The 14537-nt window shown below is 43.1% G+C and overlaps 1 protein-coding gene across 1 annotated transcript in view; it reads right to left on the bottom strand.

Moving 5' to 3' along the window:
• Positions 1–14537, bottom strand: part of LOC119168610 (neprilysin-1) — a 638470-nt gene that overhangs the window by 217106 nt on the left and 406827 nt on the right. Inside the window, exon 14 of the mRNA XM_037420008.2 lies at positions 13366–13443. Coding sequence (XP_037275905.2) covers positions 13366–13443 — 78 coding nt within the window. The remainder of the gene's footprint in view (positions 1–13365; positions 13444–14537) is intronic.

Below are 14537 nucleotides of genomic sequence, written 5' to 3'. Positions count from 1 at the left end.
CCTGAAATCATAATTGACGAAGCTGGTATGATATCTTTACTCGGAAAGTTGAAAACTTCGTCAGCATCCGATCATAATGGCTTCAATAATAAAGTACTGAAAAACGTTTCCCCAGGTATCTATCGCTTTTTGGCAGCAATCTTTTCTCTCTCGTTATCATCAGGCACCATTCCTCACGACTGGCGAATAGCAAAAGTAGTGCCGCTATTCAAATCTGGTGATGCTCATCTCCGCTTAATTACAGACCCATATCTTTTACTAGTACCATAAGTACACTTTTGTAACACATTGTACACTCATAGGTAATCTCCTATTTAGAGGAACAGAATATCATATTTAAATACCAGCATGGTTTTCGCAAGCGCTGTTCATGCAAAACTCCACTCGCAGGATTAACTCATGACTTGCACTCATCATTGGACGCCGGCATTCAAACTTGCGCCATATTCCTTGATTTTTCAAAAGCATTTGATCATGTCCCTCACCATCGGCTCTTACTAAAACTTAGGCAGCCTAATAATCAACCACTTGATCGCGCCTGGCTGCAAGCCTTCCTTTCCAGTAGAAAACAATTCACGTCTCTCAGTAACTTTAACTCTCCTTTTGTTGAAGTCTCATCAGGAGTTTCCCAAGGAAGTAATTGGTGCCTTGCTTTTCCTTATTCATGTAATGACTTACCCTGTTCAGTCAATTATAAAGTTAGGCTATTCGCTGACGATTGTGTCATTTACCGTGCCATTTCATCTGAAACTGACCGACAATATCTACAGTTTGATAATGTCTCTAACTTCGTGGTGCACAGCGTGGCAAATGACACTGAATCCTTCAAGGACTCAGCTAATGTGTTTTACTAAAAAAAGCGTCCCGTATTCCAACGGCTTACTTGCTAAGTAATACTTCAGTGGAGCTTACGACCCCTTATAAATACTCTTGGGTTAACATTAAGTCTGACCTGTCATGGCATCACCACATTAACGTCACTCTTGCTTCAGCAATTCGCTCACTCGGGTTCCTTAAACGTAGCTTGCAACACACCCCTCGCACTTGCGTAAACTGGCTTACATCACCCTAATCCGTCCTAAAATTGAGTATGCGTTGGCCATTTGGGATCCCGATCAAGACTACATTATTAAAAACATCGAAGCCCTGCAGAACCATGCTGTACGTTTTATTTTTTCTGATTATTCACGTCGCACTAGCGTCACTTCATTGAAACTTCATGCCGAGCTGGAACTCTTATCACGTCGCCGTCAAATTGCTCGCTTATCACTACTTCCTAAGCTCTATCATCACACATAACTTCATGAGAGCTTCTTTAGGCCACCCCCTGCCATCTTTCCGCGCCGCGATCATCCCTTTAAAATCGAACGCTTCTGTTGTCGCACATTTCATTATGCTAGATCCTTCATACCGCCCACAATAACCGAGTGGAATGACTTACCATCTATAATGTAAATGCAAGGTCAAAAACGGTATCAGCGACTGTACAAACGGTGCAACCGTCACTGATATCACTGTATTTCAGAACCTACTAAACATGATTGCAAACGTTTGAACCTTTTGCGGTATTCACCCCCTCTTTCTTCTGTAAACCATGTTTTCTGTATAAACTGCGTATGTTCATGGTTCGTTTTGTTTTTAGCTGTGTTTGCCTAATTCAGTATTTCACACGTGCTATACTAATGTTATCATTTCTTTATGCTTTAATGGTACGTGTGCTTGTAGTAAGCTGGATTGCGTTTTATTGTACTCTTGTGACTCTATTTACTTCCTTGTTGAGATCAATTTTGAAATATTCTTGTAGTTTCATTATTGTTTGACGCGTAATATTTATTCTAATTATTTAGTACTATGAGGTAAGAATATTGACCCTATAATTACTCTAATCTATTTAGCAGCTGTATAGTGTTTAGTTTGCGTGTTTTCTGGCCCTATTAATCATTTTATGTACCTGTATGTGTTGTAGCCCCCCCCTATGTAATACCCTGCTGTGAGAGGGCCCTTAGGGATATTCTGAATAGATAAATAAATAAATAAATAAATAAATAAATAAATAAATGGGACAAGGGTCGCCCTTGCGCTTCAATGCGCGTGCGCCACGTTTACAAGTCTCGTCACCAGTTTGTGCCACGCGGGCCACGGCCACGCGTTCGCATGTTCCCTCTAACAGTGAAGCGTACTGTACATCTCGCTGCAAGTTTTCATCATTACCCCAAGTGTAAAGAAATGCGCGAAACTTGGCTAGTGAAGCCGAAAACGTAAAAATACGCCAACTCTTGCGTTCGCAGCAAGCCCTTCTGTGATGAGGATTTTATATGCTGCTCTGCAGCTAAGATGTCCTGTAAGCGCTTATGTTCGCTCAGGAGCACTCCCGGAAACTTATTGAGGGTGTGCATAGAAAATTTTATTGGTGTGTTCAGTGTTCCTTTTTCGTGGCATGGGCATGGTATGAACAACTGTATTAACGTCTTGAGGACAGGTCTAAGATTGACGCTGGCAGCTTGCTCGTCAGGACAGATAAAGTGATATTGCTTTAGCGCAGCTCAGTATGAGCGTGAATTTGAGTTCAGACCAAAACTAGGTTTCCTTGGTGAGGTGTGCTGCTCCACACTTTTATGGTTTTGTCATGTGTGCGGCATCACGTGGAGTGAGCTATATAATATGTCGTAAGTTCATGGAATAAATAGAAGTTGGAAGTTAGCGATCAGACTCGTCTTTTTTTTTCATTTTCTTGACTGTATAGCATTTTTTTATTCATGATCAAATTAACCTCCGCTAAAGCAATATCATTTTATCATGCACCAACTCGCTCTGTCAGCAGTACTTGTCGGGACATGGAGGTCCAGCCCCTCTGCCGCCATGCACGCGAGCTCTATAGACATCCCTGAGTGTATCCGCTGTGCAGCATTCGCTGCCACAGCTATTCACGATGAGAATCACCACCAGCTAATGCCGAGGAGCGCCAGATGACGTGGTCAAAATCTAGCAAGCTCTCACACCAACTTCAAATTGATCAGAATACCGCATTCAGGGTTAATTTCATTCATGTCAGCCGAATTAGGGTACGTTCGCGTCTGCAGAAGTCTTAATGTAACCACCTGTGGCCTGTTAAGTCTATAATGTAGCGAGGGGAATGCCGTGTGACCTAAGTAATAATGATTGGTTATCTCGTTGTAAGTTAGTAGCTAGTCCTTTGACTCTGGAGCGGCAGAGTCAGCCACCTCAGGGATGGCACGGCACACTAATGGCGAACTCCACTAAGACAACAGGAGTAGAGGGGCAGGCACTGATGAGTGGGAGGCATAGCATTGAGTGCCAGGACACTCGACCTGCCACTGGGATGTGGCATGCTCCCAGAGATCAGGTGAGAGGGTAATGAGTGGGGAGACAATGTGGTCGAAACATACCAAGCCCCAACATATTCTGTGGGGAACCAGTGAAATAGACGTGAAATCGGTCAGCCACTTGTTCTTATAGGATGACTGCCAGTTGGGCATTTTTGTATAATTTCATGATGAAACAAGTGCTAAAAAAGTGGGGGAGCCTTAAGCTTCACCTTTAAGAGTTGAACGCGATAGCAAAATCCGGGCCATAGAGCGCCCTTCAACCCCTAAGTGCATACTTGTTATTATGTTTTGTCACACACACACACACACACACACACACACACACACGCACACGCACACGCACACACACACACACACACACACACACACACACACACACACACACACACACACACACACACACACACACACACACACACTAGATTATACCATAGCGTGCTCGCTAATGGTGCATACAGGTTTTTGATCCAAAGCAAGACTCGCATGGCCTCCAAGACAGACGCCGCGCGCTCGCCATCTCGGACGCCATAAAGATTCTCAGAATGCCTCACAGATAGCGGAACATTATCTAGCGTTTGCTGTTTGCTTGATCAACGCATCCAAAAAGGCGTGATTTACTTTCCGCTAGATGGACATAGTTGTCCATTTTAGAGCTGTTTGAAAGTTCCTGTGTGTTTTTAGTGGCGATGGCTGCTCTATCCCGGCCTTTTCCGACGTAGTTTTAGGCCTCCCAGATGCGCCTACAAATCGCTGAACGGGCTCGTTTTCGTCGTGACACTCGTCGAACAAAATGCGTTAAACTCTGAAGCACTTTTTCAAGTAACCATGGAATGAATTCATCACAAGAGCTCATTGCCTCGTGAATTCTACACCGCAAAAATTTAAGAATCCGTCCAGTGCGAGTGGAGTTACAAAGGTTTGTCGCATACCACAATTGCATTATCTCTTCTTTCGTCCCAACAAAAACGCTGGAAGTTAAACAGGGAGGGGTGGCAAAGGCAAAGAAACTACGTTACCCGCGCCTCGTGACCTTGAGCACTTTTTTTTTTCTTCGTATGCTCGGTTTCTTCAGTGTGATCGCGCGCTCACGCATGGACAAGTAGCGGCCTCGCGTGGCGAGCTCTGTAACTTGCTTTCTCACTCACGGACTATTTTTCGCTCACAACCAACGGAACCGACGCTGACGGCGGGATGTCTGCAACACGAGCTCTCTAACGCTATCGCGTTAATATACAAACACTCAGATAGGACACAGGATGAATGCTTACTAGAAACTAAAAATGTTTATTTCTAAACGAGCACTTATCTATCTATAACACGCATGTAAATCATTTCGAACCACCCCTGCCATCATCAACAACGTGATTTGCCAAAAAACCACTCCAATAATCGATGGTACACAACCGAAAAAAAAAACACACGAGTTAAGCTCCCACAATTGCGCCAATAAAGTGTCTGATCTACTAACAGATGCGGAATTCGCTTTTTTGAACGTAACACAACCCAGTGCATTTTCTTTTTTCATTTTCTTTTCCGAGTTTTTGGGAGTTAACACGTGTTATTTTTCGGTTATCTGCCATCGATTACGGGAGTGGTTTTTTGGTATATCACGTTGTTGATGATGGCAGGGGTGGTTCGCGAGATTACGTACATGCGGTTCTGCATATATAAGTGTTCGTTTCGAAGTAAACATTTTCAGTTGCTAGTAAGCACTCGTCCTGTGTGCTTTCTGAGTGTTTGTATTTTTTAACGCTTGTTTCATCATGAACTTGTTCTTCATTATCTTAATACATAGTATGTCTGTGCAACGACGCATTCGACAGACGGCGACCTGTCCTCGTCGCCACCCGTTTTGAAACTACACATGATTGCTACCATTGCCGCCGCAATCGCTGGCTGAAGAACTTGGAGCCAGTGACGTCCAAAGGCCACGTGACTCATCGTACTGCGCCTACTCCGCTTTTCAGGCGCGCGCACTGCACACTGCTTCTGGCAGCTCTCGGCGCAGCAAAACCACTCTTGCTCGACCAATCAGTGACAGTGCTTATGTTCAACCGCTGAAACACGCCGGTTACGAGGAGAACATTATCAGCGTGTTTTTGACTGCTCTCCCGGTAGAATTCGCCATATTCCTTGTGCCTCCCTGAGCGCACTTCATTGAGGTGACGCGGTATGGCCTCCAGTGACCCCATGTGCACTCAAAATCAAGTAATTGTATGCGGAGAGATGTCTTTACCCCGCAGCAGTCCGTGATCCAGTTCTGTAACAAATCCCCAATAAAGACATTAGTCGCAGAGTGTGAGTCACTAAAGACAAACTCCAACCGAATCAGTGAATGCTAGGGCAATAGACACCTGCTCAGTGACCTTTGGATCTTTGGTATAAACAGAAGCAGCATCAGGGCTGGGCATGCTTTGAAATCGTATCGCGATACAATACAAGATGCTCAGGCAAAAGATATTGGAGATACGGATACAAGATACTGCCGCGACAATTGTGTCTGATGCAAAATTTGTCAACGGTATCTCAAGATACTTCGATACTATCGCAAACTTCTTGTTATAAATGACGGCTTCAAACTTTCTGAAATGGGCACAATTTGATGTAATTTAGTAGTAGTTGGTATCTCAAACTTTTTTCCCAAAGGAATAAGTCCGAAGGACTTATTATCTTTTGATTTAGCTGCTTAACAAGACAGCTCTGCAGACACTTCACTCACCACAGTTCTTGTTCATCATTTCCGTATTAGATGCTCGCAGGGGCTGTCGCGCTTGCCGACCAGCTAGGGGATTGTTATGTAATCACAATGGCTTAAATACGCAGCTTTCGCACGATGCCCCAAATGTCAGAGCACACTTCAAACTTGCTCATAAAAGGCCGTTTTGTAAAACCTAACCACTGATGTACAACAGCAACAACGCCGGTAGTGACATTTTTGTGGAACATCGTGTATATAGGCATGCGTGCATGCATCGCATAAAGCTGATCATATTTTTGTTATTATTGTTATAGCAATTATATGGACAGTCTCGGCTGGTTTTTGCCGTCGCCACAGCCACAATTATCCTATATGTATATGTATGCATAAATTTCATTCATTTTTTATTTTATTGGGGTTGTTATAACTACATTTCAAGAAATGCACAACACTGATTATACCCATATCCATAGGCTAGTAGGGGGTATAACGGGAGAAAGTATACAAGCAGAATAGAATTGTTATATAAAAAAATCAGAACATCAAAAAACAAAGAAAAATACAAGAAGATATTATTTTTCAAAAAAACAAAGAAAAATACAAGAAGATATTATTGGAATTTAAGGTGACGTAACTACTTGAGAAAACGTACAGAAATGTATATAGAACACATATTTGCACTTCGTTCATAAATAATAAAATAATCAAGTACAGACAAAACATCAAACTATGTGTAAGGCTTAGTACGCGGTCATTACTATTGATCTACATGTAGCAATTATTTTTTGATTGCGCTCGAGAAAGCCCTAGAATCTTTAATCTGAAGTGGTATGTTATTCCACACTTTTGCTCCTACGAACTGTAGTAAGCGTTGGCCATACACGTTTTTAAGAGGTGGAAGATTAAAATTCCGCAATGGCATGCATCTAGTGACGCGGGCCGAGAAAAAAAAGGTAGATACATCGAAAGGTACACTGTGTGCAATAACATTATTGATGGTGACTGTGGTTTTATGCTGCCGTAAGTAATCAAAAGGTAGAATATCCAACTTATGAAACAAAGACGTACTGGGTTCATTATATGCCACATAATCTATCATTCTAAGTGCACGCTTTTGTAATATTCGGATTGGATCAAGGTAAGTTTTAAAGAACCATCCCCATGAATCTAAGCAGTATGATAGATGACTATGAACAAACAAAAAATAAAGCACTCTGAGAATATTTCTGCTAAAATAATTTCTAGCAGCCAGTAGCATACTGCAGCCAGATGTTAGCTTAGTACTAAGAGAGTTAATTTGTTTTTTCCAGTGTAATGAGCTGTCGAACACTACACCGAGACATTTAAATTCTTTTACATGGTCAAGTTGGCAGTTGTTCATGTTAAGTCGAAACGACTCACAGTTTACATTTTGGTAACGGGAGTGAAAAATGGCGTATTTGATTTTCTTTGCATTGAGTGTTAATTTGTTCACTGTAAACTACTTAAAAATATTTCCCAGTTCTTCATTAGCTCTATATTTTAGATTGGCTGTGTTACCGGTGGTAACTATTAAAGCTGTGTCATCAGCGTACGTTAGCAACTCGGCCGATTTGAGTATGCATGGCAAATCATTTACGTATAGTGAGAATAACAGTGGCCCCAGGACCGACGCCTGAGGTACCCCTCTCTTTATGTTTAATAATGACGACGTAAGATCTTGCATGTTGACCATTTGATGACGTCCATCAATGTAGTGAGAAAAGATGCTAATAACTTTGCCACAGAATCCATAGCGTTTTAATTTCATAAGCAGAATATTATGGTCGACGGTATCGAATGCCTTTTTTAAATTAATGAAGACAACTGTCACAAGATGGTTGTTGTGCAGTGCTTTGTTAATCTTCTGTGATAACGATAACAAAGCTGTTGATGTGGAATGGTATGATCTAAATCCATGCTGCTCCGGGCAAAAAGCATTATATTTTTCTAAGAATAGGCGCATTCGTTTTTCAAGAATCTTTTCGAATATGGTAATTATAATGCTTAACACAGATATGGGCCGATAGCTTGAAGGATCAGAGCAATCGCCCTCTTTATATACCGGCACAACATTGGCGTTTTTCAAACAAGATGGGTACGTCGACGTACGGAAGCAATGGTTAAATACGTGGCACAAGATGGAGCTCAAAATATCAATGTTATCTTTCACTCAGCGAGCAGTAATAACATCTATTACACTGGCTTTGTTCATGCTCATATTGGCAACAGTGTCACAAATTTCATCCTCACTGATGTGGGGAAGAGCAAACGTATTTTTAAGGAGGTTGAAAAACATTTCATTTCTCTACTAGGGAATTCCGCGGCTAAGGTAGAGCCGATTTCAGTAAAGAATAGATTAAATTTATCAAGTATACGCGCATCGACTACATTAGGTGACACACGCTGTGTTGGTTCTTTACCGACAACTTCTTTTACAATTTGCCATGTTTTCTTTGAATCACCTTGTGCTTGGAAAATGAGTCGAGAATAATAGACCTTTTTTTGTTGCCTCATTAGATTCACGGATTGGTTTCTTACCAGTTTGAATTTACCTAAATAATATTTCATTTCTTTGTGCTGTCTCCACTTGTGGTATCAGAAGTCTTTCTTCTTCAGCAATGCAAGGATCTCTGTTATCATCCAAGGAGTTAGCAGGGTGTTATATGAGCGTGCAAACACGTTTGAACGACTGCATTCAATGGCATGGCGAAGGGCCTTTGTTACGTTCTCTAATTCATTGTTGGCGTCATCGTCATACAATGTTTCAAATTTGATGGAGAGAATGTGATCCCGTAATAAGTTGTCATTTATTTTGCTTGCATTGCTGAAAAATTGTGCATTCTTGTTTGGAGTTGTCCTTATGGAAACAAAGGTAGAAAGTTTATCTGCTATCGGTTCATTATAAACACCAGCATTCACTTTCGATAATACGTTAGTTAAGATGTGATCAGTCGTTGTTGCCGACGTACTGGTCACTCAAGTAGGGGTATGTATAAGATTACGAAAATTGAATGAACTAACCCAATTGTGTGTAATGAGTGTAACTAGTGTTTGCGGTGTCTATGTTCATATCCCCAACGATGACTGCTCGGTTCTGGTACTTAGTTGAAAGACAGAAAAGAATTTTTTCCATCCTATCGAGGAAATGCGCTGCATTGGAAATTGGTGGACGGTAAACCATGTCAATTATGCCAAAACAGTGGAGTCTGATAAAAAGTGCTTCTAGATCGGGAGAGCTGTGGTTCAGCAAGGATATAACTGCATATGCGCAGCCTTTTTTTTACAAAAAGCGCCACTCCACCACCACGTGAACATGAGTCTCGCTGATGTGATATGGTTTCGTATACGCGAATGTTGACATTCTCTCCTTTTTTTAACCATGTTTCTGTAGTTGCTAGCACATCAAAGGGGTTTGTATGTTTAGCTAAGAAAGCAAGAAGCAAATTAGGTTTTTCTTTATACTGTGGATATTGCAGTGGAATATGTTAGTGTATGTCTTATTTAAGAGCTGATCTACTTGAGCTATCGTGAAAGCCATTTATTTGAAAATTCTTGTGGCAGGTGATCAAGAAGAGCAGCTACACTAGTTTCGCGAGATCATCCTCGCATGTAACGTGAACTACTTTCGAGTTCTCAGACTAACTAGCAAGGATTTTTCCTTCGGAAACCCCGACGAATCTCCAGTTCTTATCTTTCTTTCTCTGTAAAGCCTTACCTAATGAAACCTTATTTGCAAGACACAGATGTTCGTTCACGAACACAGGTTGATTTGTACTGAAACCAAGAGTTGACGTGTTAAGCCTGTGCTTTCTTGCTGACTTTACTCTTAGATCACGTTTGAAGCGAGACAAGAACTTCACGGCAATATTTGGAACATTGTTTGCCATACGGGGAAGGATGCGCCAGCCTCTTCTTTCTCGGGAGCGAGCATCGCCTTTCTGGCCGGGGTCGTCTGCGCGCACGCTATTCTCGCGAGCACACCATGCCCGAAAGCGAACGAGGCAGTGAGGAAGCTTATGGTTGCCGCGCTATCGCGGCAACAATAAACGCCCGGCACGTGCCCCCACAGCATGCGGCACCTTCTACGGGATGCGCTCTCAACACGAAAAAACGGTGCCAAAAGTTCACCTGGATCGATCGTGTTCTCTTACACCAGCGTTTTGTAGAGTTACGTTAGATCGTATCTAAGTAAACGAGTTCAATGCCAGCCTCACTTCGTTGATCAACACCGTCACTAGCGCACGAGCCTTGTTTCGGTCATCTACTGGAGCCCCCCCCGGAGGAAACTTTGTTACTTAGCAAGCACATGTTTACAACTATTATTATTGCTCCCGAAATTCTAGCTTTGCTTCGCAAAACATTCCACTATGTTGCTGTAACATTGATTGCTTCACCCTTTTGGCGAAACTGTTACTTTTTTTCAAGGTGCCAGAGCAAACAGTCCGTTATCTATACAGGGTACCCCAGCTAACTCCAGCCAGAGTTTAAAATTATGCCGACAAACGCCATACGATGCGACGAAAGTTATGTTACTGACCGATGCCTGGAGTTGGACTATTTTTCGGGTTCGAAAATATTGTTTATATAGATCTGTTTAAATAACTAACTTTTTTGATTTGGGTGCACGTTAAAGAACCCCAGGTGGTCGAAATTTCCGGAGCCCACCACTAAGGCGTCTCTCATAATTATATGGTGGTGTTGGGACGTTAAACCCCACATATCAATCACTCAATCAATCAAACGCATTTTTCAAGGAACGAAGATGGATAAAAACTTCAATAGGAAAGTTGTAGATTGGTTTGTAAAACGTCCGATTAAAACGTTTTGAACTTTATATCTTTTAAGTATTAGTGTTTTTCTGCTAATTACAAATGCCCATGAAATAAAAAAATACCATGTGGCAAACCCGTTCGTGCGCCAGTGCGCACAATAATTCAAGTGCTCTCTGGCACTGCGCGTACGCACGACCTGATTCTGCTCTCTGATTTACCCGAATGTAGCCCCGCCGCGGTGGTCTAGTGGCTAAGGTACTCGGCTGCTGACCCGCAGGTCGCGGGTTCAATTCCCGGCTGCGGCGGCTGCATTTCCGATGGAGGCGGAAATGTTGTAGGCCCGTGTACTCAGATTTGGGTGCACGTTAAAGAACCCCAGGTGGTCGAAATTTCCGGAGCCCTCCACTACGGCGTCTCTCATAATCAAATGGTGGTTTTGGGACGTTAAACCCCACAAATCAATCAATCGATTTACCCGAATGTGCTGTCTTGACAAAGCCGCAACAATGGTAGTGGCTTTACAATGAATATGTTTTGATATGGACCACAAAAACGATAACTGCTGTGATTTCTTTTCGCTGCCATGAACCGCTGCTAGGGCACCGTGTCGTTCGTATGCGACACCTTAGGGAGCACTAGAATCATCTTGTGCATTGGCGCTATCGTGTTGTCACTTGGTATTTTTTGTATTTCGCGGGCATTTGCTATAGGCAGAAAAACACTAATACTTACCAGATATAGAGTTCACAACTGACTAATGGGACATTCTGATCTGCCACTTTCTCATTGATTTTTTTATTTATCTTCGTTCCTTCAAAAGATAAATAATTAAACAGATATAGTTAAATGAAATTTTACAACGCAACAAATAGTTTAACTAACTCCAGTCATATGTTGGCATGTGTTGGCATATTTTTCAACTCTGGCTAAAGGTATCTGGGCCACCTTGTATATACTCACAAACGTGCAACCAACTTTTGTCGGTGAGAGGAGATGCGCTAGTAGTTCTAGTCAGAGTTCACGTGTTCTGAGAAATTCTTTATGGTGCACTGTGCTCTGAGCAAGACCGGAGTTCATTGTTTCATGAATAGCGAATTGATCACTCGAGGTTTTGTCTAGTACGAGGCTGCTCCTGTTCGCGCCAGCGTAAGTGCTGCAAACACGAATGCACGTGCTAGTTAGAACAGTGTATACATGGCCTATCTATGCTGCACGGTGAAATATTCAGTACAGTTCTGAATCAATTGACGTAAAAGGAAATCACGTCTGCACGCTTGCAAACAACGGAAGACACCTTGTCTTAACGCTGTCGTTTCAGGGAGCAGAGTGACGAAAGCTAAAAAAATAGAACATTACGCTTTTTTCTTCGTATTTAACTTTTCTAGCGCATATACGCAGTGAGCAAGCCACTTCTATATGAGTAGGCATAGTCTGATCCCAGGTGCATTTTTGGATGGAGAACAGAAAAACATTTCTCAACAACGATTATCTTGCCTTCGCAGAATGCACAATAAAACCCCGATTATCCGAGTACTTCATCGGTATCAAAAGTCACAGTGCAAACTGTAAAGTCAACCAAGATTAAGAGAAAGTCTGCCCGAAAAATAACATGTACGAAACCGTGTTACCCACGAGGAGGATAGCTTACAAAAAATTGCTTATTGCGTATCGCAAAACGCTTGGATGCGTGCATTAAAGTAAAAAAAAAAGTTGAGTTAAAGCTATCACTGCCGCAAGGCCTGCTTGACACATAGAAGTTAACAAAAAAATTATTCCCATAGGCACGCAATCACAAACATTGACCGTAAAAAGCTCGCTCAGCATAGTAAGCAGAACCGAAATCTAATTATGAATGTACAAAGCATGCTGCGTGTACCTGTAATTCCACGTTCAATGTGGAGCCGTCCTGACTCGACAAATGCACTCTGACTCGACGAGGACTACGTCATCTGCGCTTAACGGAGATTAACGATTAACGATGTCTTCTCCGTTTGGGCTAGTCATGGCGAAGAGTCATTTTCGAAGGCTAGCCCATTCAATGATGCGACGAGAGACCGTTGCTCCAAACGGCCTGTGTATCTACCGCGTACTGTATTATAGTGCGGTTACTTAACATTTACTTGCGCTCTTCACAAGTGAACGCTTGGGGAGGGGTGCGGATTGTCATGACTTTCATATACATGTACACAATCTGCTCAAACTACTGCCGATAGTCACGTCACTGATAAAAGCTGATTCTTGCACCTCCCCCCCCCCCCCTGAATCGAGTGAACTCCCCCGAAAAACAATTCTGGCTGCGCCCCTGATTTTCACGCTAGGAGGAGGCACGCCTATACTGCTCGCAGCTGTAACTGCGGAAAGATACCAGCTGTTTGCTTCTAATAACTCCGGGTTTTCAGTTGGAAAAATGCGATAAATGAAATCCATCTTGTAGTTTTGTGCGAAAAGAATAACGTGGCCACTGATCTGACCAAGAGCAACATGTTTTTTTTCTATAACATCTTGACGCGTGTTCATATTGACTTACCCCGTCGTAGAAGTCGATGTCCATGTTTAGTGCTTTGGAAGTATTCGGAGCCAAACTTTCAAGCCGTAGTTTTTCCAGCTAAAAAAAGTAACATCACGCAGTCATTCATGGTGAGAAATTGCAATGAGTCTCAGTCAACTTTTACAATGCATTCACTGGGAAGCCGCAAGTAAACACCGCGAATACGAGTGCCGATTTGAACATGTGCCTGAGCAGAATATTTTCAGCCCTAAAAATAGGAGCAGTGGTACCTTGAAAACCGTACATAAAGCACGCTTGAATTTTTCAAGCAGCAATTAGTGCTTGCTCACATGACGTCCAAATGTTCACATTTAGAGTGCGGCGTATTTTAGGAGGCTGCCCAGCGTATCAGATCACTTCTATTTCCATACACTCTAAGGCAAAATTACCCGGATAAGGAGTAACGGAGCCCAATAGGCGTACGCGATGAACGGATAGACCGTTGAGGTGCGACCACAGAGGGAAGTGTGCAGCGCGAAACCACTCTTCACTAGAAATGAACCGCCCGGGCATTGGAGGCAGCGCGAAAAGCGTTGCCAAGGTGACCAGCTCTCCTTTTCCACAAAACACATGTCCTTCTCCTCCTCTGCTGGCTCAGTCTTTCCCCGTATTTTGCCGGCGGCGGTTACGTAGCGTCATGGCGTAGCATCCCGCTTGAAGTTCTCGACCACGGCCGCCCGGATTCGACGATCTAACAATTACGACGTGGTGCTTGTGTGTACGCCTGGGTGACCGTGGGCGGCTGCTTTAATGTTTCGCTGCACCAATGAAGTTTGGAGCAAGCCTCGACCGGTCGCACGCCGCGCTGTAAATCTCTGGCTTCAAGATAGTCACGACCAACACACGACAGCAACAGTTGGGAAGGCCAATATGGCGGCCGAAAAGAACAGGCCTATCGGATATATACTTCAGTCCGACTCAGGCCAGAAAACGGCTACGGATTCTAAGGCAAGTAGGTTATCATTCTTTATTCTACTCTACTTGTAGAGTAGAATAAACTAGCCATCGCGCATGCCGGCAACGGGCTCGGTCATGTTCTATATCGCACGCACGAAATGCATCGTGAAGGTCAGCTTCGGCGTCAGCAGTTCTCCTGTGCTTTGCGACTGCCTGGAAATTGGCCGCCATTGCTGTCGGCCTCCCGTACGCTC

This window comes from Rhipicephalus microplus, chromosome 3 (genome assembly GCF_043290135.1).
Source record: "Rhipicephalus microplus isolate Deutch F79 chromosome 3, USDA_Rmic, whole genome shotgun sequence".
NCBI lineage: Eukaryota > Metazoa > Arthropoda > Arachnida > Ixodida > Ixodidae > Rhipicephalus > Rhipicephalus microplus.
This window is presented reverse-complemented; position numbering and strand designations above follow the sequence as displayed.